General features: G+C 43.3%; 1 protein-coding gene across 1 annotated transcript in view; it reads left to right on the top strand.

Moving 5' to 3' along the window:
* Window positions 1-499: 499 nt before the first annotated feature.
* The window catches only part of LOC133341972 (uncharacterized), an 84,073-nt gene continuing 58,854 nt past the window's right edge, over window positions 500-25,718 (top strand). The window contains exons 1-12 of the mRNA XM_061550811.1: window positions 500-652; window positions 6,355-6,366; window positions 8,448-8,573; window positions 10,514-10,531; window positions 11,409-11,543; window positions 17,691-17,708; window positions 18,093-18,110; window positions 18,892-18,909; window positions 19,975-20,100; window positions 22,647-22,661; window positions 23,457-23,474; window positions 24,426-24,443. Coding sequence (XP_061406795.1) covers window positions 598-652; window positions 6,355-6,366; window positions 8,448-8,573; window positions 10,514-10,531; window positions 11,409-11,543; window positions 17,691-17,708; window positions 18,093-18,110; window positions 18,892-18,909; window positions 19,975-20,100; window positions 22,647-22,661; window positions 23,457-23,474; window positions 24,426-24,443 — 577 coding nt within the window. The 5' untranslated portion in view covers window positions 500-597. The remainder of the gene's footprint in view (window positions 653-6,354; window positions 6,367-8,447; window positions 8,574-10,513; window positions 10,532-11,408; window positions 11,544-17,690; window positions 17,709-18,092; window positions 18,111-18,891; window positions 18,910-19,974; window positions 20,101-22,646; window positions 22,662-23,456; window positions 23,475-24,425; window positions 24,444-25,718) is intronic.

Raw genomic sequence — 25,718 nt, forward strand, 5'->3', positions numbered from 1 at the left:
CGTATTGCCTGCATCATATACAAGGCCAGAATTGAACCCACAGTTTAAGGTTTTATATACTGTATGTTTTTGTATAGTTAAATTAGTATTGATGTAAATGTCGTGAAGACTTATTTTTGAATGAACTCGCACAGCGGCTTGTGGAAATGGATCCATGCGGTGGACTAAGCGTGCGTGAAATATTTTTAGGGCTTGCAAAAAGGGGCCGCAATTTTGTCGCCGCAATGCGCACTGTGACTTTATTTATTTTTTTCAACTTCCCCGCCGAAGGCGGAGGAGGCAGTTTAAATGACGGCAATTGATTAATCACGCCGAACACCCACGGCACATTAGGAGTAGTTACACGGATTTCGAAATATCGTGTTTACCTGCGTGGTTACCATTTTTTTACTTCACGCAAATCTTCCAAGACCTTTAAACGTGGCCCACACCACGCGCACCCACACCGATGTTGTAATTTGAAGTCTTTCGGGGTGGGGCGGGGTGCAGGGGTGAGGTATTATAAAAAAAAGCCGCGCTCAGTTTCAACCCAGTTCCATATTTTACCTCCAACAAACACTGACTGGTGCAACGCAGCTACTCGACTAATTATCAACGATGTGGTTCGTCCAGTGCCTTCTCACCTGTGTCCTGGTGGTTCGTGCTGTGGCAGGTAAAGATGCACACACGCGCATACAACTCACGGGCTTTTATATGCAACCAACAACAGCGCACTTTCTGCCGGCTTCAATACAACGTATATATTTGTGTGTATATGTGTGTGTGTGCATATATATGTGTGTGGATATGTATATGTGTGCAGTGGTTAGCGCGCTGTATTCGATTCCGGCCGACCGAGTTTGATTCCCGCTCACGGTCAACACCAGTGATGATTATCTGAACCCGTCCTGGGATTCCCCTTTGTCGACTCAGCCTCAAAGGAGTACCTGGTGCGGTGTGTAAACATTGACATTTGGGAGACAAAGGCGGCCGGGCGTGGTGATGGCGACCCACCCCCTCGTGTGCCGTTCCGGCCTTCATATGTGCTCGCTTAACAGCACTTGCCCCAAAAATATAAGGCTGTAACAGGGTATTTTGTCTTTGTATGTATACATGTGTAACGTAGGTAATTTAAATGAAAGATTACAACGCTCGTGTTTGTGAATCACTTCTAATCAATCGCATGGGTGCAGTATCCACGAGCCATTAGCGAGAGGTGCATTTATTGTTCTCTGTTCGTAGATATTATGTTATTAGTTACACGTTATTAGTTACATGTGTGAATGAAAATGATGCGCTTTACAATTCGTATAATGTCCTTTGTAAAACAAAACCCCGAAGTGAATCGAGATTACTTGAAAGCGTAGCATTATGCCGGGACAGTGTTCTGCCATAATGACACCCTTATGGGGTGGCTTTCCTGTACACATAGTGGCCCATTGAGCCATCTGGTCTCTTTTCGATTAAAACATCCAAGAATGGTAGCTTGCCATTCTTTTCCACCTCCATGGTGAATTTGATGGCTGGGTGTATGGAATTGATGTGGATGAGGAAATATTTGATCGTTTCTGCGTGGAATACGTACACAGGTGGTGGGGGGGGGGGGTCGAAAAGTACGCATTTATACAGGGAGGGGAGGGGTCAAGTTTTGACAGATTTTTGCGTACATACTAAATGGATGGCCCCTAAGGAGAAATAGGTGGGTGGGGCCAAGCAGGTAGTGGTGGGCGGGGCCATTAGGTAGTGGTGGGCGGGGTCAGGGGTAGTGGTGGGCGGGGCCATTAGGTAGTGGTGGGCGGGGCCATTAGGTAGTGGTGGGCAGGGCCATTAGGTAGTGGTGGGCGGGGTCAGGGGTAGTGGTGGGCGGGGCCATTAGGTAGTGGTGGGCGGGGTCAGGGGTAGTGGTGGGCGGGGCCATTAGGTAGTGGTGGGCGGGGTCAGGGTAGTGGTGGGCGGGGTCAGGGGTAGTGGTGGGCGGGGCCATTAGGTAGTGGTGGGCGGGGTCAGGGGTAGTGGTGGGCAGGGCCATTAGGTAGTGGTGGGCGGGGCCATTAGGTAGTGGTGGGCGGGGCCAAGCAGGTAGTGGTGGGCGGGGCCATTAGGTAGTGGTGGGCGGGGTCAGGGGTAGTGGTGGGCGGGGCCATTAGGTAGTGGTGGGCGGGGTCAGGGGTAGTGGTGGGCGGGGCCATTAGGTAGTGGTGGGCGGGGTCAGGGGTAGTGGTGGGCGGGGTCAGGGGTAGTGGTGGGCGGGGCCATTAGGTAGTGGTGGGCGGGGTCAGGGGTAGTGGTGGGCGGGGCCAAGCAGGTAGTGGTGGGCGGGGCCATCAGGTAGTGGTGGGCGGGGCCATTAGGTAGTGGTGGGCGGGGCCAAGCAGGTAGTGGTGGGCGGGGTCAGGCGTAGTGGTGAGCGGGGTCGGTAGGGGTGTAGAGCGGCTTAACGACGACCAACATCCCTATTCGGGCAGCGATATAACAATAGATGTCTTGTTGAAAGTGTAATAATGCTCGTTGAAACGACTTCTGGAATCCGTCTTTTATTCAACTTATGTTACAGTTACTTCACGCTGCTGATAGGCAGCGTGAGAGGGACAGATAGAGAGAGAGATGCACTGCCACGTGACAACTCGGAGCCCCGCTCCCGCGTGGCCCCCTTCCTCCGTTCGTTCCCGTTCTGACCACGTGTCGTTCGTCTCCACCCCTATTTAATACCCGGGTCACGTGGTACGTTTCCGCCAATCCTCGTTAGCCTGCATGGAATCTTCCAGGCTCCCTCGTCAGCTCCCGGGACCACGCCCCTGACTCATCTCCCCATTGGCTGTGGCCAAAGCCAGCAAAACCAATCCTTATAGCTGTCACCTTTCCATCACGTCAGGGCCATGCCCCCAGGCTTCCCCCCATTGGCTGTAAACCAGGACCGGCAGAGCCAATCACCATGACGATTTGTGATACGTCAGTGAGCCGGATATATCCTCATATTACAAAAGCATTCATGCAGATGCATGTCGACATCTGTTGAGATACGAGGTGCCTGTGTAGCTCAGAGTGTTTAGTTAGGGCGCTTAATCAGCAACCACCACTGAGTTACCGGGGTTAAATGCGAGTTTCAGTCAACTCTGATTGAACCGCTTCTTAAGTGGAGTGAGTTGATGGTTAACCGGGTTACCAATGATTATAGCACACATTGCTATTATTGTAAAAAAAAACGTTTAATGGGTTACATTACAGCTGTGAAATTCACACCACCTGTTCGGATCGCAAATGAGAATGTATCCGAGTCGAGTCGAGTACTCAAGCAGCAGGCCGGTTGTAGGAAAGTGTGCTCTGCCTTGTGTGGGAGGAATAACAAAACGGTCTCATGTTGTCATAATAACACGACTGTAATGATGAGGGTCATATGCACGACATCTCGAGCATAGGGCACCAGCGCCGTGCAATGGCCCACTGCCCATTCTCTCATCGTCTCATAGACGAGTGTGCCCTCCTGCGCAGCTACGAGAGTTCCCAATGGATTGCTCGTCTCGTCACATAACGCCCATCGCACTGTTTCAATACAACTGAGCAGACGAACACAACTATTAAATAACTTATTTCTTCCGTCGACAAGAATTCGACATTGTGTGATCATTTTCACGTTTTTTGCGCGCGACTAAAGTGGTGTAATTCAGCAGTAAAGTATTATCATTAATTTAAAGTATCCCACGAAATACATGTTGGCACATACAATGGCGGAGCCAGGATTTTCAGGGAGGGGGGCAACCCCTCCAGCAATGAAAAATGATAGAGGAGTTGTTAGTGAGTAAGGAGTTGTTAGTGAGTAAGGAGTTGTTAGTAAGTAAGGAGTTGTTAGTGAGTAAGGAGTTGTTAGTGAGTAAGGAGTTGTTAGTAAGTAAGGAGTTGTTAGTAAGGCGTTGTTAGTAAGGAGTTGTAAGGAGTTGTTAGTGAGTAAGGAGTTGTTAGTAAGGAGTTGTTAGTGAGTAAGGAGTTGTTAGTGAGTAAGGAGTTGTTAGTAAGGAGTTGTTAGTAAGTAAGGAGTTGTTAGTAAGTAAGGACTTGTCCCTTGCTTTGTATTCGCCGCGTGTGCGGCGATGGCGCAGCCATCGATCGAGGGTCGAATTCTACCCATGTTGTGTGATCGGCATCGCGCTCGCTGAAGGTGTTTGCTGCCTTCAGGGAAGTCGTGCACTCTGTATACGCAACTGCGCACAATTATGAGTCACTTACAACTGCTTTTCCATTACTTATTGCCAATTGACTCAGACTATTGTCCGATTATCTCATAGAGTCCCTGGCACGTAATAATATGCTACAAAGTGGCAGTGGGGGTCGTAAAATTCTGATCTATTACTAATAAACCCATTGATCAGATCGTAATGAGGGATTTCGATCGGATCATTGGGGGGGGGGGGGGCACATACATGCCATTACGCATACCCTCTTGCATAAGCTCAGTAGCTACTCATTTGGATAGAGCACAGTTAACAAGATCGTACAGGGCGTGAAATCGAATTCCCTGCCAAGGTCGAGTCGAGAATCCCTCCCCAATGACTGAAACAAGTTGCACAATGGGGCGGGGCTTCCGTGTAGTGGGCGGGGCTTCTGTGTGTAGTGGGCGGGGCTTCTGTGTGTAGTGGGCGGGGCTTCTGCGTGTAGTGGGCGGGACTTCTGTGCGTAGTGGGCGGGGCTTCTGTGTGTAGTGGGCGGGGCTTCTGTGCGTAGTGGGCGGGGCTTCTGTGTGTAGTGGGCGGGGCTTCTGCGTGTAGTGGGGCTTCTGTGTGTAGTGGGCGGGGCTTCCGTGTGTAGTGGGCGGGGCTTCTGTGTGTAGTGGGTGGGACTTTCACGTCATTAAATCACAAGCGGAAACTACTGCACACACAATGAGCCTGAAGGATAAGTCCATCAATCCGTAGTGACATCACACGTGATACATAACCATTATGTCATTTAACATGGGATGGACCCCTCTTCGACAAATGGTGGAAATTTTGGCGATAATTCCCATCCTCGTGTAGTTTAATTCGCTCAACATTAAAGTGACATTGGCATCATCATTATCCATGCTCAATCCATTGCTGGATGAAGGCCTCCTTTACGTGAAACCTTGACATTTTTAAGGACCGTTTCACCATACTATAACTGACAACAAGGCCGTAGCCATGGAGTCAACATTGGGGGGGACCAAACTTTCCAGGGTGTCTGGGGGTCCCAACCCAGAAAAATATCTACATTTGAAAACTAATTTCCTGCCTAAAATATTTTAAACTTCACGAACACATGGGATGGACTTTTTTTAACAATTATGTCTAACAGTGTATTGTATTACATTGCTCTGTTTTTACTTTTTTACCATTTCTTGTTTCATTGTAATGGCAGAGATTAGGGATTCATAAAGTACAACCATAACCACAATCATATAAACAGAAATCTACGCATTGATTTATGTGAAGACAAGTCCAGATATTGTGGCCAAGGTTAAGCAAATTGTTGTCTTTATTTAAATAGCAAAGCACATTTTTTATAGCAATATATTGGGGGGGACATTTTGAGCATATTTGAATATTGGGGGGGGGGGGATGTGTCCCCCCAATATATATTATAATTACGGCCTTGACTGACAAATGTGCAAAGACCCAAGCACGTAGTTAACAACGAAAATGGAGTACAGTCCCGAATGAGCCCAGATATGCTGTATTCAAACCCTTACATACCCGTCTCCAGCGTGGCTGAACCTTATCAATAGATTTCACCATTAGTCAATCAAAGGACCCTTCACTTTCTGCTTACATTTCCCGTGCTTTGAGCCTTTTTAAACCGTTCCACCAATCAGCGTCGTCTCCCACCCACGCGCCCGCCAATCCAAAGTGCCGCGAGCAGCCAGACGATGGCCAGTGGAGCACACGTGGTACCCACTTGAACAGCGGGGCGTAGTGCTGCTATACACGACTTTGGACACTGTATAATTAATAAGGCACTATAAGAAGGGCCTGGGTTGAATTTCTGACTTGGACGCCTTCTTTGTAGAGGGCTGTAAGCGCCCCCCCCCCCCCCCCACCGCTGTTCTGAATGGGTTTTCTATGGATTCTCCATTTTCCTCCCATATATATGAACAAAAAACTATACAAGGTAACTGGTATTGGTCAAACATCCCAATGCTCAAAAATTACCGTACTCATTTAGGATGACACATAGCAACATCGCCACCTACTGTGAATACTTGGCAGGACCCTCCTGAAGCAGATTATTGAGAGTCAGGCGTTCACGGTATATACAGAATATAAAAGCCTCCCTTCGTAGCCCTTTCAAATGTATAAATGTATCGCGTTGATCACTGTATGCGTGTTTGTGTTTTTCATATGCATCCACCTTCATTTGGAGAAGCTCAAACTACCGGTAAGAGTTTTCATGCAGTTTCAAGGATGTATATCAAACTGGGCATTTTGTAAAGACAATACAGTACCATACTTATTAATATACAAGTAGTGTCTAAATGTAGCTGTATCTCAAAACACTGAAAAAGTAGGACATGCTTATCACGAGAAACTAAAAATCATGGGGGATATGCATACACACAACGCGTTTCCACTTCACGCGACGCAGAACGCACCCCCCTATAACGCGGTTTATGAGCTATCGACGACGACTCCTTTCTTGAGCTGCGTGGCTGAGCCTTGATACATTGCAGTAATACTCAGATTTATGTCTCCACTTTTTACGTCCTATTCGCAAATACGTTATCACTTTATTAACATCACTGCCTGATGTGCATTGCCTCAACCCACACTTACGTCGCTGACAGCTTCATCCGTCCTTTCTCGTATCAGTCATCTACTCCCCTTAAATTTAATTGACTTTTACGTCATTTCAATATTCGTTGTCGCGTAGGATTGACAACAACTGTATCATCTACATACAAATAATTCACTCCCTGTCAAAAAGAACCTTCGTAAGTATCATACATTTTTTAGCGATTCCTGATAGTTATAATAAAACTGTACTAACTTCATAGCCATGTGTTTGTGTACTTGTCTATTTGAAACGTCTTCACTGCATTCTCTGAAGCAGCGTCTTCAACTCTCACCCCCAGCGGTGAGTGCTATCACTCACCAAAATGTGCACCATGGTTATGTCACGAATGTACCGAAATATATTCTTGAGTTGGAAATTGCAGTTGTTATGTGTGAAGTTTGGTAAGGATTGTGAGATTTTTGATGTACTCAAAAGTACAATAAATGTGTAATGTATCCAAGACGCCAGGTGGAATGGAGCTTAGATAAAGGAGATAGGGTAAAGGATGTGGTTACAAGGAAAGCTCAAGTGGGAGTCATTCTAAGCAAGTAACTTAAATAGGATATGATAGATGTAGAGGGTGGATCAAAGCTTGATTTTGGTGACATGAAATACTGAAGATGGAATGCTCAAAATGGTATAAGGCTACGCACCATGCAGGCAGGTTGTAGTGAACAGGAAATATGAAATTATGGAGGCCTTTCGAAAATTAGTGCATGGATGTACCTGAACAAAGACTGATAGTTTGTGCAGACCGAAATGGCCGTGGGAGTAGAATGGGAAGGATTACAGGGAGTCCATGAAGACAAAAGTACATTGTAAAATAAATGAAGGGAAAAAAATAATACTGGAGATCACTGAGAGTTTGTAGATATTTATTACATGATTTGAAGAGAAAGAATAACCCACACTTGAATACTAGAGTAGGGTACATTGGAGATTGGCTTGTCTATCATGGTGAGTTCCGTTGCCAGCAAATAATGTTTGTCAGCCCGCTCTGACCAGCATGGTGAAGTATGGTAATTAAAAGCCGCCTTCATCGCACGTAAACTATGGCCTCTGATTTCCCAGTATCTCTGGTTCTGCCATTCATGGAATCAGCAGGATCGGTAAAATAGCAGAGGGTGCTCAGGGGATATTGCAGGGTAAGAATGTTTAACAATTGAATACTGCATTGCAGTGTTGACATTTACACTTTCACACAACGTGCTCACACGTGCACACACACAAACTCTCCTCGGTGATTGCTTTGTCTCCGGTCCCTCTTGTCCTCCATGCTGCCATCCACGCAACGCCTGTCCTCGCCCCCCTCTGCGCCCACTTTTCTTACTCGACCCCACGCTCCCTCTATTGATTTATATTGTTGAGTGCAGACGTGGAATTGAGTTAACCGATTTCGGTTTTATACGTTGGTGTCCCGAGTGGTAAAACAATATTTTGCTTCACCAATGTCAGTCCAGACGAGGCTGATTTTAGCTTTCTGTACTCATTATAATAGTAAATGCACTGCACTGTGAATATCCGGCGACATGAGTTAAATTCCCAGGCCACGTTTAACATCAGTGACCCAGTGACCAGTGATATCTGAACTAAGCTACACTGACCAGCCGATGGGAACGGGTCAGTTCTTATGACTGTAATTACCTTCATTAAGCGGCTGACCTTGTTATGATTCCCGTTTCTAGCCGTGGGGTGCCAATCAAGCCCGTGCCTCAATGGAGCAACCTGCCAAGATTTAGACTGGATTTTCGCAGGATACTACTGGTGCAATTGTCCCTCAGATTGGTATGGACAATATTGCGAAAATCCCGGTAAGTGCACTTATACTTCTAGATTTGAAGCTTTCGTGACTGCAAGGATTCATACTCTTAGTTTTTTGACTTTACCGAAAAAACTAAGAGTATGCACTTATACTGTACATTATAGTGCATTTCCTTTTTTTTGTACGTCTTAAATTAACTATACATAATGTTTTACTGTCACTGCAGTTATTTTGGATGGTAAATAAATTGGAAGGAAGTTAAACGTTAGGCTATATTATATCTTTCTTGTATCCATCCAATTGTACAATCATCATATCTGTAAGCGAGGAGTAAAACCCATCAATAGAACAATTGTGCAGGCCAAAAAAACATGTTTCAATAACACAAACGTGAAAAAAGTGCTCGGCCTCTGCACAGCATGCAAAAAACATAATCAGTTCCTGAAGAAGTGAATTCTGGTTGGCTTGTAATAGGTCACAATCACAATACATTTGAGTTTACGTTGCTGTATCACTGCTGTCTGTCATTCGGGTCACATTTGCTCAAATTTATTTTGCTGGTGACCTCAGATAAGAGGGAACCACAATGGAACTGCTCATGGTTTTTTCATGATGCACAATTTGTAGACGTTTGTGTGTTCTTTGAAACTAACCGTTGTACAATGCAAAACCCTAGACACTGAAAGAGGAAGTCAACCAGATGTGAGGAATATTTGAAATAGCCATACTGAGACCGATAACAGGATTAACGAGTAGCGATAGGAGATAAAATATTGATCTAGAAAAATAAACGTTTCAAAGGGACATCATGAACATCATCCAAACAGATGATTGCCTTAAATCACAGGATGGATAACGTTTCTCAAACAAGTTAATGGGTCGCATAGTGTAAACGTAGGGACTCTACATATATTGTTTCCACACTTGGCAGCAGTGAATAATGGTGAAAAATACACGCAACCACGGGGAGAACATGCAATCTCCCAATATACAGGCATTAGTCGCGATCGAACCCACGACCTCCTGTAAACCACGCGAGGTAGTTAACATCTCGACAAGAGAATCACAAAGCAGTTCTCCAGGAATTTCTGATATAGTTCTTACATAGTGCATAAAGGCTCAGTGCTTATTGTACATATTTCTGAGTGTTTTTTAACTTATGGTATTCTGGCCTACACTATGTTTCTATGATAGGTTTTCTCGTTAGTTACAGATTTGTCTGAAAGCAACCTGTGTACAAACAGCAAATTGAAAGTGATGCTGGATCAGATCTGGAGCCGTGTAGGACAGGACGAGCTTCTATACGAAACTAGCATTGGAAGCCAGCTAAATGGGCATGTAATAGCATCCATGTCATTCCATGAGACTTCAATCACATCTTCACGATGAGAACTACAAACTCGTGTTATTCTTTTGTTATTTTTATGTATCTTAATTGGCTGCAATGGCCACCAATACCATTGGTGGTGAGCATATTTGCACACATCATGAAACAGAGATTTGTAAAACTCAATTCCAGTGGGCGTGGAGGAGCCATACCCGAGCTCGCCAGGAGAAGGCAGTATAGCAACTAGGACTAATCACCATCTGTTTCCATCTGTACAGAGATAGAACATTGTCACTTTGGGTTTTCTCCGGGTTCTCCGGTTTACTCCCCACTTGTATAATAAACACAACTCATCATTAATTGGATGAAAACATCTGAAAATGAAAACCCAATACAGCAGCAGGACCCTCCTGAAAAAGAGTCTTACAACTCAGTGCGGCTTTCCTGGATTTGGAAAGTCATGCTTTTTCAGCTGACAGTTTGTATGAAGACAGGAGCTTGATCAATAACACGAGAATACTTGCACATATCTAATAAAGTGTAATATTCTAGAACAAATATGATGCATAAATAATGAGGAGCAGTAGAGGTCAGAATGTAATAATCACACCATACTAATGTGTTTGTCTCTCTTTACATGCACTCGCCGTCATATGGATCAGTTCCCACGATATCTCCCGGTGAGTTCATGCAATGCAACTGATGTAAACGCAGATAATGTAAAGTGATTGCGGATCAGCTGAGGAGTTGTATCAGACCGAATTAGCTTCTGCTCCAATAACAGATAGCACCTGGTTAGAGGCAGGAACCTGCTGGTTGTTTTTCATACATAGCTCTTCATTGCATCTTCAAATTTGCATGTATAACTGGAGGCAACTATCTAAAACCAAAACTTTTTTTAATGTAAATTTCACAAAAAAATACGCTCTAAGGCCTTGGTACCGTGGTCTGAGGGGCTGTGCGTAAATGAATGTAGCTTACTATAGTTTTAATTTACAAAAATTATAAAACAAATATGAGTGTAATGGAAGGGGCGGGGTGGCAGGCAGAGCCGTCCCTCGGGTACGGTGAATCGGGGCGACCGCCCTAGGCGCTGCGCTTTGGGGGGTCCCGCGTTTCGAAGTCATGGTGTGAGATGTAATCATTGCAATTTAGTTGGAAGGCGTCGGGGGACCCAGACAGTGGCATTTTCCCCGGGTCCCACACCCGCCCCCCCCCACCTACGGACAGCCCTGGCGGCAGTGGTGGACTGGTTCACAGGACTGTGCGATGAAGCCAGCCAACTAAGTTATATCCCTGACCATAGCTAAAATCCGTGATGAGTGATGTCTGCATTGGTCACCAACCATGACTGATCAGCACGGTGAGGTATGGTCAGACAACCCCGAGGCTTTCATCAAGCAGTGGAGTGACAAACTCTGACATTTATTCCTACTTTTAAGAGGCTGACATTGTCAGATTAAATCACGCTGCTACAGACAGCATACTGCGTGAACTGATGATGAGATGAAAAAAACTACCAGATCCAAAGCATAATTGTGGTACCGGTATGTATAGGATCTGCATGCGCATCGAGCCCGTGCCAAAACGGCGGGACCTGCATTGCGGAGTGGACGTTCGGGTGGGACCCTCCACGGCCCTACTGGTGCTACTGCAGCATGTTCTGGTCTGGCCCGGATTGTGAATATTGGTGTGAGTATGGTTCCAGTTGTACTTCGTTGTGCATGAGTGTTTGTCTTTTTGTAAATCTACATATATAAAAGGGAAATTTGTGATTATGTGTGTCTGTTCAAAATGTTTAGTGGACTTCCCGACATGCAAACAACTTTAAATTTGCCATGTGGGTACTTTCCAGACTGTACACCATACAAATATTATAAAAAGACACTTTTGTATATATTTTTTTTTGGGGGGGGGGCGCAATAATGCATATATTTTGCACGCCAAGTGAGCTGTGACGTCTCATCTCTGTCATGTGACCCGTATGCGGAAGAGTAACGGAGTGTGCCTGCTCATGTCACCCCCCCCCCCAACCCTCCGCGTGTTGCAGCTCTAAGGCGTTCTTCGCGCAGCATTGCTTTATTATTTCAGTCGTTTACTGCCGTACGCACCCTGAAAGTTGTGTGTGTTTGTAGCAAGCGCGTGTATGTGTACCTATGGACGCGCGTGTATGTGTACCCATGGACGCGCGCGCGTGTGTGTGTGTGGGGGGAGCAGTAGTGTAGTGGTTAGCTCGCTGCCCTACGAATCCGGCGAGCCGAGTTCGATTCCCGCTCACGGCCACCACCGTTGACGATTATTTTAACCGGTCCTGGGCTTCCCCTATGTCGACTCAGCCTCAATCGAGTAACTAGTGTGGTGTTCGAATATCACCACTGGGGAGACAATGACGGCCGGGCGTGGTCACTCCAAGTCCAGAGTTAGAATTAATAATTGGGATATTTTGTGTTAGGTCATGTTAAAACGTAAAAAAGAAATACAATTTAACTGTCACCATACTTATCTTTGTAGGATATTAAAACCAAATCAAGGAATATATATAGACATTTACAAATTATGCTTGCAATGTTTACTATAGGCCTGAAAGATAATATGATGAACTGAGATTTTTAGATGGAGTGACACAGTATTTGGGACACCTTTGATGATGATGATGATTTGAAACGGTGGTGGTGGTGGTGACGGTGAGGAATTCAAGAGGATGACTGCTCCGGAGATGCAGGTGTTTGATAACAATGCTTCGTTCTTATAATCTTAACACTGGGAAGCGCTAGCCGCAACACCTTCCTTGATTGCATTCCCATTTGTAATAGACCTCACAGTGGACTCGTTTATTCCAAAATGTATAAACGAGTCGACTGTAAGTACCTATAAAGTAAAAGTGCACAATAGCGAGTTCAGAGCGGGATCACTGCGAGACTTCACGACTAAGTGGGCAGCCGAGCGGGCATGCCGAATCTTCGCAGATAGTTTCAAATATAAAACGTTGCGTGTCACCACTACACATGCATCTCCCCGGTGTTGGTGGTCTGGCACTACGTACACTCGTGCATACTCGAGCCTGGCAGGTCGCGAATAAGGAATTCGTATCCATTTTGTAACTCGCGAATATACAAATCCAGAACCCGTGCTGAGCAATGATTAACTGTATTGTCATCCAATAGCAAGCACACCATACTCTTTAGTTCTTACGGTAAAGTCACGTAGTTAGAAATAAAATAAAACATTTTTCCACCATGCTACGGAGAAGGTCTCACTTCAACTTCCAGTGAGACCTTGCAATGCATCTTAGGCAAAACGCAATAATGCATCTTATGAAAATGCTGGCTCAGATGAGGAGCTGTGTAGGAAGGACAAGCTTCTACATCAGGGATCCTCAAACTTTTTAAACAGGGGGCCAGTTCACTGTCCCTCAGACCGTTGGAGGGCCGGACTATAGTTAAAAAAAACTATGAACAAATTCCTATGCACACTGCATATATCTTATTTTGAAGTGAAGAAACAAAACGGGAACAAATACAATATTTAAAATGAAGAACAAGTAAAGTTAAATCAACAAACTTGCCAGTATTTCAATGGGAACTATGGGCCTGCTTTTGGCTAATGAGATGGTCAATGTCTGGTTCCATATTTGTCACTGCTAGTCGTAACAAGTGATGCAAGTGTGCATCCGTTAGTCTAGATCTGGTTGGAGATTTCAAATGTTTCATTCTGGAAAAAGTCTGTTCACAGACATAAGTGCTGCCAAAGATGGTTGCCATTTTGAGTGCATGGTTCCTGAGATGAGGATATGTCTCAGAGGGGAGAGATGCATAGAAATTATGAAGGCTGCTTGACTTGAATGCGTCTTTCAGAGTCACAATTCTGCAGTTCAGCCAGTTCCATTTGGTAAATTGTATCCACATTTTCAATGTCAATAGAAAATGGGTTACGGAAAAGCTGTATGTCCTGTTCATGGAGATGAAGCTCTTTAAATCTAAATTGGAACTCCTTTTGCAATTTTTCCAGTGAATCCACACATGTTTTGTTTGGGAATCGCAACCAATGGTTTTTCCACTAACAGATTTTGAGTTGTGGGGAGATGGCAGAAGTTTTCCTCCTTAACTTGTTTGATGAGGAGGCCTAATTTTACTTCAAATGCTTTGACATGTGATTGCATATCACAGATGAGCTTCCCCTTTCCTTGAAGTTGCACATTGAAACTGTTGCGTAGCTCTGTTACATCTGTCAGAAAGGCAAGGTGCAATTTCCATTCTGCATCATTGAGCTCTGGTACTTCTTTGTTTTTTTAAAGCAGAAAAGCTGTAATCTGTGGAAGTAAGTCATAGAAACGTTTCAAAACTCTCCCTCGACTCAGCCAACGGACTTCTGTGTGGTACAGAACATCTTCATAGTCAACATTTAGTTCAGACAGAAATTCCTGAAATTGTCTGTGGTTTAGTGCATGAGCTCTAATGAAGCTAACACAAGATTCCACAATTTTCATAACAGAGTCCCACTTCAGTGATTTACTACACAGTGCTTGTTGGTGGATGAGGCAGTATATGGCTATTGGATGAGAATGGTTATGTTTGTCCATCTCTTGGTTAATGCGAGCAATTACTCCTTTCTTAGACCCCACCATGCTAGGAGCACCATCAGTTGTCACACTGGCTAGTTTAGCCCAGTTCAGCTCCAAACCATTCACAGTTTGGCAAACTTTTTCATAGATATCCTCTCCTGTAGTTGTTCCTTTGATGCTTTGCAGTGCAGCAAGCTCTTCTGTGACTTCAAAATAGTCATTCGTCCCACGAATAAAAATTAGAAGTTGTGCAGAATCACGAACATCATTGCTTTCGTCGAGTGCCAAGGAAAAATAGGAAAGTTTTTTTGTGGAGTTTTGCAAATGCCGATGCAAATTGTCTCCCATTTCTTCAATCCTCCGTGTAATTGTAGGTCCTGAAAGACTCACTGTACTAAATAAATCGACCTTCTCTGGACACATCTATTTGGCAACAGAAAGAAGGCATTCTTTAACAAATTCTCCCTCCACGAATGGTCTATTAGCTTGGCAACTTGAAAACTTGCTCGCAGTGATGAAATATTTAGCTGCTTCTGCTTCACAAAAGTATTTTGCTGAGTTGTTAATGTATTTTTCAGTTTTTCTCACTTCTCCGACCAAACAATCATATTTATCTTTATGTTGAGTTTCATAGTGTCGACGTAAATTGTATTCTTTGAACACAGACACTATATTCTGGCATATCAGACACACAGCTCTTTCCTTGTACTGCATGAAAAAGTAATCATAAGTCCACTCTTCTTTGAATATCCTACACTCCGAGTCTACTTTTTCTCTTTCTTGACATCATTGTTTCCTAGGGACTCAAAATTGCTATTAGTAAAATACCAATATATATACAGCGCTACAAAAACAATATACCAGCAATAACTTTGCCCACACAGAGACATACAGACTGCACTGCCCATCAATGCAGTCTGATTGGGGGAACTCCGCTTTTACCCCAGGCTCACACTGGTGCGGGTGCCATTAAAAAGTTAATTACACCTGCAGTTTTGTTCACAGATCGCAGTACATCCCCAGCACACAGGAATATCACTGGGAGTGGAGCCGAGGGGCAAGTGAGGGAGCTGAGGGAGGGAGAGCCAGTCAAGCGCAGCCAGGGGAGGGCTGGCAGCCTTAGGCCTGGGGGGCAAGTCCAGTCAATTGGCCCATTGAACCATTCACCAGCGCAGCCCAATGAGTGCCCACCGCCGCAGCTCAATCAGTGCCCACCGCCTCAGCTCAATCAGTGCTCGCCACCGCAGCCCAATGAGTGCTCACAAGCGCAGCCCAATTAGTGCTCACCAGCGCAGCCCAATTAGTGCTCACAAGCGCAGCCCAATTAGTGACCATGGGCCGGATAAATGTCCTCGGCGGGCCGTATGTGGCCCGCGGGCCGTAGTTTGAGGACCCCTGTTTTACATCAACCAGACATATCGCTAGTTAAGCAGACACATGTTGATAGTTGTTTTGACAAGGTTTTCCATTGTTGCTTCAAATTCACACCGAGAACTATCTGAAATTGCATAAAACATTTAAAGAAAATGGAAATTTGTGGCAATCTGTTCATAAAACAAAAACGGGCTGGAGCTTTGGTGTGGGGGACTGAAGGGCTGGGCTACTAATGATCTCAAGGACTGCGATTTCAGTCCATGGTTAACATAATTGACGAGTGGTATCTGAATTGGTCCTCGGGCTCCCTTTCCTCGTCTAGACACTGCAATACAATGTATGCATCGTCATGTGGAGCAGCTCCGTGGTCAACTGTTGGTGAGATCTTGCAATGCAACGTGTGTTAACACGGCATATTTAAAGTGGCACTGGCTCAGATGAGAAGCTGTGTAGGACAGGACGAGCGACCCTGGGGTTCCGAATAAACGGAAGTCAGAATCGTAATTAGTCAATGTATTTTGGCGACTCCGCCCCACCATGCACATAAACGCCGCGACCCACCTGGTGCGGATCATTCTGTTGTCATGTCGTCCAAGCGCAGCGAGGACGAATGCGCAGAAGAAACAAAACGTTGAAACCTTGTTGAGCGCATCGCGTAGAGCTCGTCGAGAGGAATAGATTGTTCGTATCGTTCGCCTTCAACAGACAAAATGACGTCGCAACGCAGTTTATGCGAGAGCCGGGGGCTTATGGGACCCCGGGGTCCCGCCATAAGGTTCACATGTCTTTCCATTGTATCTTCAAGTTCACATCTGTAACGATAGGCAATTGCATACGACATATTCTTGGTTCTTTCGGTAAAGTCACGCAGAAGGGAAATAATAAAATAATACAAATATTAAACAATATTTTTATATACTTTTTTAATATAAAACAATATTTTTTATAATTGTATTATTATTTTATTATTTCCCTTCTACGTGACTTTACCGAAAGAACCAAGAATATGAATCCCTGCAGTCACGAAAGCTTTAAATCAAAGTTTGCATACGACAGTTTAATAATAAGAAAAACTATTATTTTAGAAAATATGTTCATAAAAAAACGTATAAATGCTCCGATATGTGCGTTGTCTTTGTACTTTTCGCCTTTTGGCATTCTCTTGTCTAACGCTGGTGAAGCTAGGCCATAGAGAAGGCTGTCTCTGGTGTAGGCCAATCAGTTTCAAAGACAAAGCCATCTATTATTAGAGCATGTTTGTACGTTCACCACAAGAACGTGTGATTAATACAGACTTCATTCCCTGCAAAGGTTAATATTTGGTGTGTGGACATCTTAACACCTGTTGTATTGTCAGAAAGGGTAAAACCTATTCTTATTGTTTTTATTTTGATACTGGCAAAAGGGTCCCATGATATAATAACATGTTTTGGAGCTTTGGTGCAGTGGTCTGAAAGACTGTGCTATGAGTGGTCTAAAGGACTGAGTTAGATTCCAGTCCATGGTTATTTATCCATGGACTTATCCTATGAGATCTTTCCAGTCATGTCAATTAAAAGTGAGAACTGGAGGCAGTGATTGTCTACGAATACAAGTAGAATGGACCACCTTGTGGTTGAGTTTCTTTTTGCATGTTCTTTACCTACAGCCACCAGTTTCTTGGGAGGTCAGATACATTGTGCACCATTCTCGAAAACGGGCGATTATAAAGTTATGGTATCTGACTTGAAAGGTTTGCAAAAGCAGGAGCACAACCCCGAGCAATAGAATGAGCATCATACTGAAGTATTCTAGGACGTATTTTCTACATAAATCCTTTGGAACACTAGAGTTCATCACTTAATGATCACACCATGTGAACATGTTTGTGTCTCTTTACATATATTCACCATCATGCGGAGCAGCTGCTACAACAACTCCCGGTAAGATATTGCAACACAACTTTTAGATGCAGCATATTGAAAGTGATGCTGACTCAGCTATGGAGCTGTGTCGGACAGGACTAGCTTCTACACCAACAAGGTAGCACCTAGTTAAGCAGGCACTTGCTGGTTCTTTTTGTAATCTAGCTTCCCATTGCATTTTCAAACAACGTCTATTACGATAGGCAACTATAGAAAATAACATTTAAACATTTTTTGTGGTGCAATGTTCTGCAGGACTGTGCGATGAACCCAGCAAAGTGAGTTAGATTCCTGTCCATGTTAACATCACTGAGTAGTGATATCTGAATTGGTGCTATGTTCCCATTTCACTCTCACATTCCTATTTGTCTCATTACATGTCTTCATTGTTGTACGGAGCAGCTGCTACGACAACTTCCGGTGAGATCTTGCAACGCAACTTGTGTAGATCAAGAATATTATATGTGACGCTGACTCAGCTCAAGAGCTGTGTACCAGTCCTAGCTTCGATACCAACAGGAGATTGCGCCTATTTCCACAGGCACTTGCTATATTCTTTTCTTTTACACAGCTTTCCAATTTATCGTCCGATCACAATTATAGATGTAGACAATAGAATAAAAAAAAATTCCATTTAAATTAATAAGTTCATAAATCAAATATAGCGTGAGGCCTTGATGTAGTGGCTTGAAGGGCTGTGATATGAACCCAGAGTCTAAATTCCCGTTCGTGGCCGACATTACTGATGGGAGTGATATCGCAATAGTTCCGAGGACCCCAGTTTACCATCCAACACCAATTAGAGCGTCTGTCTCTTTACATGTCCTCAGTGTTATACGGAGCAGCTTCTACAACTCTCTGTGAGATCTTGTAATGTAACTCTTGCAGATGCAGACTATTTAAAGTAATGCTTGTTAAGCTGAACAGCTGCGTAAGACAGGACTAGCTTGTATGTCAAACAAGATGTGGAACCCAATTAATTCGGCATATTGGATTATTTTACATTTTTCCACTCGTCTCCAAAAATACATTAAAAGCAATGATGTTTCAATAGAGTGTTTTGCCACTGTGGGACCTTGGCATATAACACTTAAGTTTTTTTATTCTAGGACAAATATTCTGCATTAATCATGACGAGTTATAGCGTTCAGACATATGTACGTGTTTGTCTCTCTTTGCATGTATTCACCATATGGAGCAGCTCTCACTACAACTGCTGGTGGGTTCATGCAAAACAACTTGTTTACAGACACAATATTGAAAGTGATGCTGACTCGGCTAATGGAGCTGTGTAGGACAGGACGAGCTTCTACACCAACAAGATAGCACTTAGCAGGCACTTGCGGATTCTTGTCCTTATATTACTCTTCTGTATATATCAAAATACATATATCACTCTAGACAACTGTAGAAAACAAGATTCATAAAAAATGTTGACTTGCGATATTAAGTTCGGAAAGCAGATGCAGTGCGGGGGCTTTGATGCAGTGCTATGCAGGACTGAGCGATGAACCCAGCGAAGTGAGTTAGATCCCTGTTGTTGTTGCTGTTGTTTCCCTCGCACTTTCTGTTCATAGGTGGCGTTGTATCGCCACTTTAGATCCCTGTTCACGGTAAACATCGAGTGATGTCTGAAATGGTGGTGTTCCCATTGCACCATCAAATGTCGATTTGTTTTTTCATGTCTTCCCCATCATATGGAGTAGCTGAAGGTACATTTTCCATTGAGCTCTTACAACGCAACTTGTGTACAGACAGGATATTGAAATTGATGCTGACTCAGCTATGGAGCTGTGTATGATAGGACTAGCTTCCACACCAACAAGAGATAGCACCGAGTTAAGCAGGCACTTGGCAGTTACTTTTCTTATACAGCTCTGTATTAGATGTAAAAGTTCACCTCTCTGACAATAGACAACGTAGAGGACTTGTCCAATTTTTCTAGTTAATTAATACATGGGCGGCAAATACGGTCCATTCGTGGGACTGTGCTATAAACCTATTGACCGGAGTTAGATCCCCAGACCATGGCTAACATCGTTGATGCGATCCTGAAATTTTTTTCCCAGACCCACCCTCCTTTTACCATGCAACACTGACGAGCATGGTGAAATACAGTCAGACTTTTTTATTCCAGCTTTGGATTGACAATGGCCGAAATAAGTATTGAGTGATTCAAATTGTCAAGTTTAACCGATGCTGCAACAGAGAATCGAATCAACGACGTTATGAGATGCAAAGAATAACCAGATCCATGGCATTATTGTGATACCTGTATCTGCAGTCCCTGCGTGTGCATCGAACCCGTGCCAATACGGAGGATACTGCATAGAGGGGTGGACGTTTGAGTGGGACATTTGGCTCCCCTACTCGTGCATTTGCTACGGAGCCTTTTATGGCCCGGATTGTGGTGAGTATGGTTCTTACTGCACTTATTGATGCATATGCTTCTATGTTGTTGCAAATATATATGAACCACAGATAAGTTCAGTTACCATGGTTATCTTTGTGGGATTTGAAAATGAAATCGTATGATATATTTAAACAATATTTTCAGGGTTATAAATATGAATTAAACCTTTCCTCAGCAGTGGATGAGAAGGCGTTTAAAGTTGATATTATTATATCTTATAAAGGTTTTGTAAAGAAGGAAACGTGATTAGTAAAACAACGTGCAGCCACAACACCGGGATATACGTCTAAATTAGCATTATTAATCGATAAAAATGTATTAGTTATACAGATGATCAAACAATACGTATGTAAATTGTTGTATTTATTACGTGGTATATTTGTGTTAATCATGTACATAGACTGCTAGTAAGCACGGCCGCTCAGTGTTTGTCAATCAGTGGTTGTGTAGAGGCAGGAACGTGATCACTAACTTGTGAATATTCACTCTAGGACAGGCCGAGCCTCTACACGAAACAAGACGTACAGTGAGGCAAAAAAATATTTGATACCCTGCTGATTTTGTACGTTTGCCCACTGACAAAGAAATGATCAGTCTATAATTTTAATGGTAGGTTTATTTGAACAGTGAGAGACAGAATAACAACAAATAAATCCAGAAAAAACGCATGTCAAAAATGTTATAAATTGATTTGCATTTTAATGAGGGAAAAGTATTTGACCCCTCTGCAAAACATGACTTAGTACTTGGTGGCAAAACCCTTGTTGGCAATCACAGAGGTCAGACGTTTCTTGTAGTTGGCCACCAGGTTTGCACACATCTCAGGAGGGATTTTGTCCCACTCCTCTTTGCAGATCTTCTCCAAGTCATTAAGGTTTCGAGGCTGACGTTTGGCAACTCGAACCTTCAGCTCCCTCCACAGATTTTCTACGGGATTAAGGTCTGGAGACTGGCTAGGCCACTCCAGGACCTTAATGTGCTTCTTCTTGAGCCACTCCTTTGTTGCCTTGGCCGTGTGTTTTGGGTCATTGTCATGATGGAATACCCATCCACGACCCATTTCAATGCCCTGGCTGAGGGAAGGAGGTTCTCACCCAAGATTTGACGGTACATGGCCCCGTCCATCGTCCCTTTGATGCGGTGAAGTTGTCCTGTCCCCTTAGCAGAAAAACACCCCCAAAGAATAATGTTTCCACCTCCATGTTTGACGGTGGGGATGGTGTTCTTGGGGTCATAGGGAGCATTCCTCCCCCTCCAAACACGGCGAGTTGAGTTGATGCCAAAGAGCTCCATTTTGGTCTCATCTGACCACAACACTTTCACCCAGCTATCCTCTGAATCATTCAGATGTTCATTGGCAAACTTCAGACGGGCATGTATATCTGCTTTCTTGAGCAGGGGGACCTTACGGGCGCTGCAGGATTTCAGTCCTTCACGGCGTAGTGTGTTACCAACTGTTTTCTTGGTGCCTATGGTCCCAGCTGCCTTGAGATCATTGACAAGATCTTCCCGTGTAGTTCTGGGCTGATTCCTCACCGTTCTCATGATCATTGCAACTCCACGAGGTGAGGTCTTGCATGGAGCCCCAGGCCGAGGGAGATTGACAGTTTTTTTTGTGTTTCTTCCATTTGCGAATAATCGCACCAACTGTTGTCACCTTCTCACCAAGCTGCTTGGCGATGGTCTTGTAGCCCATTCCAGCCTTGTGTAGGTCTACAATCTTGTCCCTGACATCCTTGGAGAGCTCTCATGGCCATGGTGGAGAGTTTGAAATCTGATTGATTGATTGCTTCTGTGAACAGGTGTCTTATATACAGGTAGCAAGCTGAGATTAGGAGCACTCCTTTTAAGAGTGTGCTCCTAATCTCAGATCGTTACCTGTATAAAAGACACCTGGGAGCCAGAAATCTTTCTGATTGAGAGGGGGTCAAATACTTATTTCACTCATTAAAATGCAAATCAATTGATAACATTTTGACATGCGTTTTTCTGGATTTGTTGTTGTTATTCTGTCTCTCACTGTTCAAATAAACCTACCATTAAAATTATAGACTGATAATTTCCTTGTCAGTGGGCAAACGTACAAAATCAGCAGGGGGTCAAATGCTTTTTTCCCTCACTGTAGAATATATTTAATTGGGTATTCCATGACACCTTAACAATTACCTGTATTACTACTGACAACTGAAGACTCACATTCAACAATCATAAAAAAAAGGAAATGCACTACCTTGTGATCATGACTTTTTTATGCTTGCACATTTCATTATCTGTAACATCCCCTATTTGCACTGGTGGTAATATAGTTTGTTTATGATCCATAAAGCACACATTTGGAAAGTAATGGTATTTTAGCTTTTAGTTTTGTCGAGGCATAAACGTTTTTCCCTGTCAAAAAATTATTGTACATAACACTGAAGTGAAATATTCTAGGACATATATTCAGTATGAATCATGAATAGCAGTATTATTCAGGAATGAATAAACAAGGCATATTATTCTGTCTGTGTCTCTCTACATGTAATCGCCATCATACGGAGCAGCAACCACGACTCCCCGTGAGATCACGCACCACAACTCGTGTCTACGTCGCACGTTTTAAGCTATTCTGATTCGGCCGAGCAGACGCATAGGACGGGATGAGCATCTTTGCTCAACAAAATTTGGATTCAAGTTGAATGGGCATGGAAGGATATAGGGATATGAAAATCATGCTGAGATCCGTTTTGAGATGAAGCAGAATTTCATTTTTGGGGATTATTCCAGAAAGGGAAGTGACATTAATAACATTTTGTCATGTTGTTTTCTCAATTAAAATGGTGTCACACGGCATTAAGTAACATTCTTGCTGAAAGACAAATAAACATAAAACACAGGGCAATTTAACCAAATGTTCAATGATATCAATATATTTCCGAAAAATAATAACATCACAAGCCTTTTTAAACTGAAACTCACCCCTATGAAATTAAATCGATTAATACGTTATTCCATTATACCTCAACATTCCCATCTATTTTTTATTGAGAACTGCAGGTGCGATTTGGTAATTTCACAATAAAAATAGAACTCACAACACTGTGATTAAGCGATGGTTATTTTTTCGTATCTTCTTTAGCTGCAACAGCCAACAACCTCCGTGGAAAGTTCATTTCCGACTCCAAAGACGTTTGGAAATAAATAATGTTTCAATGGAGGGTTTTGTAACTGTGGGACCATCACAAACACTGAAGTGTAATATTCTAGGACATTCTGCATAAATGATCAAAAGTAATCGATTTCAGACGTTATTAATCACAACCATATTCACGTGTTTGTTTATATTTGCATGTATTCACCGTCATATGGAGCAGCTCCCACTACAACTCCCGGTGAGATCCTGCAACGCCACTTGTGTACAGACAGAATATTGAAAGTGATGCTGGCTCAGCTAAGGAGCTGTATAGGACAGGACTAACTTAAGCAGGCACTTGCTTTTTGTTCTATCCTACATAGCTTTCCATTGTATCGTGAAATCAAAATGATTGCTGCAGACAACTGTATTAAAGCGTTTAAAAAATAAGCATTCGTAATATTAAGTTCATACATCAAATATGGTGTGAGGCCTTGATGGGTTGAAGGGCTATGCTATGCACCCAGAGAACTGAGACAGATTCCCGTCTGGAGCCAACATCACTGAGTGATATCTCAATAGTTCCTAGGAATCCATTTTACCATACAACACCAATTAAAATGTCTGTTATTCTCTTTACAAGTCATCTTTGTCATACGGAGTAGCTCCTACGACAACTCTAGGCAAGATCTTGCGATGCAACCCCTGTAGATGCAGGAAATTGAAAGTGATCCCGGTTAAGCTGAAGGGCTGTGTAGGACAGTACTTACTTGTACACAAAACAAGACGTGGAACCAAGATAATCAATTAACAGTTTACTCTGTGAGACCTTACCAGTCATGTCAATTAAAAGTGAGAATTGGATGCTTGTGGTTGGCTATGAATACAAAAAAATTGCACCACCTTGTGGTTTAGTTTATTTCACGCATCTTCTTTACCTTCAACAGCCAACAGTTTCTCGAGAGATGAGATCAATTGTGCACCATTAAAGAATACAGACGTTTACAGAGTGATGGTATCTTCGTTGAAATGTTTAAAGACGGGAGATCGATCCCTAACAATCAAATATATGTCCATCATACTGAAGTGAAATATGCCAGCACGTGGTCTTCATTAATCATGAAGAGAAACAGAGTTCATCAATTAATATTCACACCACATTATCGTGTTTGTGTCTCTTTACATATATTCTCACCATAATATGGAGCAGCTCCTACGACAACTCCTGGTGAGATCTTGCAACGCAACTCGCGCAGATAAAACACATTGAAAGTGACGCTGACTCAGCTGCGGAGTTGCATAGGACAGGACCAGCTTCTACACCAACACGAGATAGCACCTAGTTTAGCAGGCGCTTTCTGTGTTTTTTCTCTTGTTTAGCTTTCTATTGTATCTTTCAATCACAATTATAGTTGTAGACAACCGTATAAAATATTTTTTTTATTGCAGATATGAAGTTCATAAATCAAATATGGTGTGAGGCCTTGGTGCAGTGGCCTTAAGGGCTCTGCTATGAACCCAGAGAACTGATTAGATTCCCACTTGTGGATATAACTGAGAAGTGATATCTCGATATTTTAAGGGCCCCATTTTACCATCCAACACCTATTAGAATGCCTGTTTGTCTCTCTATATGTCATGAATGGCATACGGAGCAGTTGCTATGACAACTCCAGGTGAGATCTTGCAATGCAACTCGTGTAGATGCATCAAATTGAAAGTGGTGCTGTGTAGGACAGTACTAACTTGTACACTAAACAAGATGTGGAACCAAGATAATCAATTAATAGCTTACTCTATGAGACCTTACCAATCATGTCAATTAAAAGTGAGAATTGGAGGCTAGTGATTGGCTATTCATGAAAGTAAAACGGATCACCTTGTGGTTCAGTTTATTTCACTTATCTTCTTTACCTACAACAGCCAGAGTACCTCGGGTTCTGCGATAATTTGTGAAATCTGGTATGGGGATATGGTGCGATGTATCCAGCGAAGCAAGTTAGATATTCTTAGGTTTTTTCGGTAAAGTCACGTAGGTAAAAAATAAAATTAATAAAAGTCTAATAAAATTAAAATCACGACGTTTCGGAGGCAACACAAGCTTCCATCTTCAGGTGGAACCGTCACAGCACGCTTGCTGTATCAAGTAAATGAGAGATTCCAAGAGATACTACCCCGTATATATACTGGTCAGGGGTGGGGGGTGATGGGCCAGGAACGGCCCACTTTTTATTATTATGGAAAGGTGCGGATTGAGACTACGGCTAGTCTACATAACAAAGGACTCAGCCTTTATTATGGTAAGGTGCGGCTTGAGACTACGGCTAGTCTACATAACAAAGGACTGAGCCTTTATTATGGTAAGGGGCGGCTTGAGACTACGGCTAGTCTACATAACAAAGGACTGAGCCTTTATTATGGTAAGGTGCGGCTTGAGACTACGGCTAGTCTACATAACAAAGGACTGAGCCTTTATTATGGTAAGGTGCGGCTTGAGACTACG

The sequence above is a fragment of the Lethenteron reissneri genome, chromosome 2 (assembly GCF_015708825.2).
Source record: "Lethenteron reissneri isolate LAM-NWPU_2019-01 chromosome 2, ASM1570882v1, whole genome shotgun sequence".
In the NCBI taxonomy this organism is placed as follows: Eukaryota; Metazoa; Chordata; class Hyperoartia; order Petromyzontiformes; family Petromyzontidae; genus Lethenteron; species Lethenteron reissneri.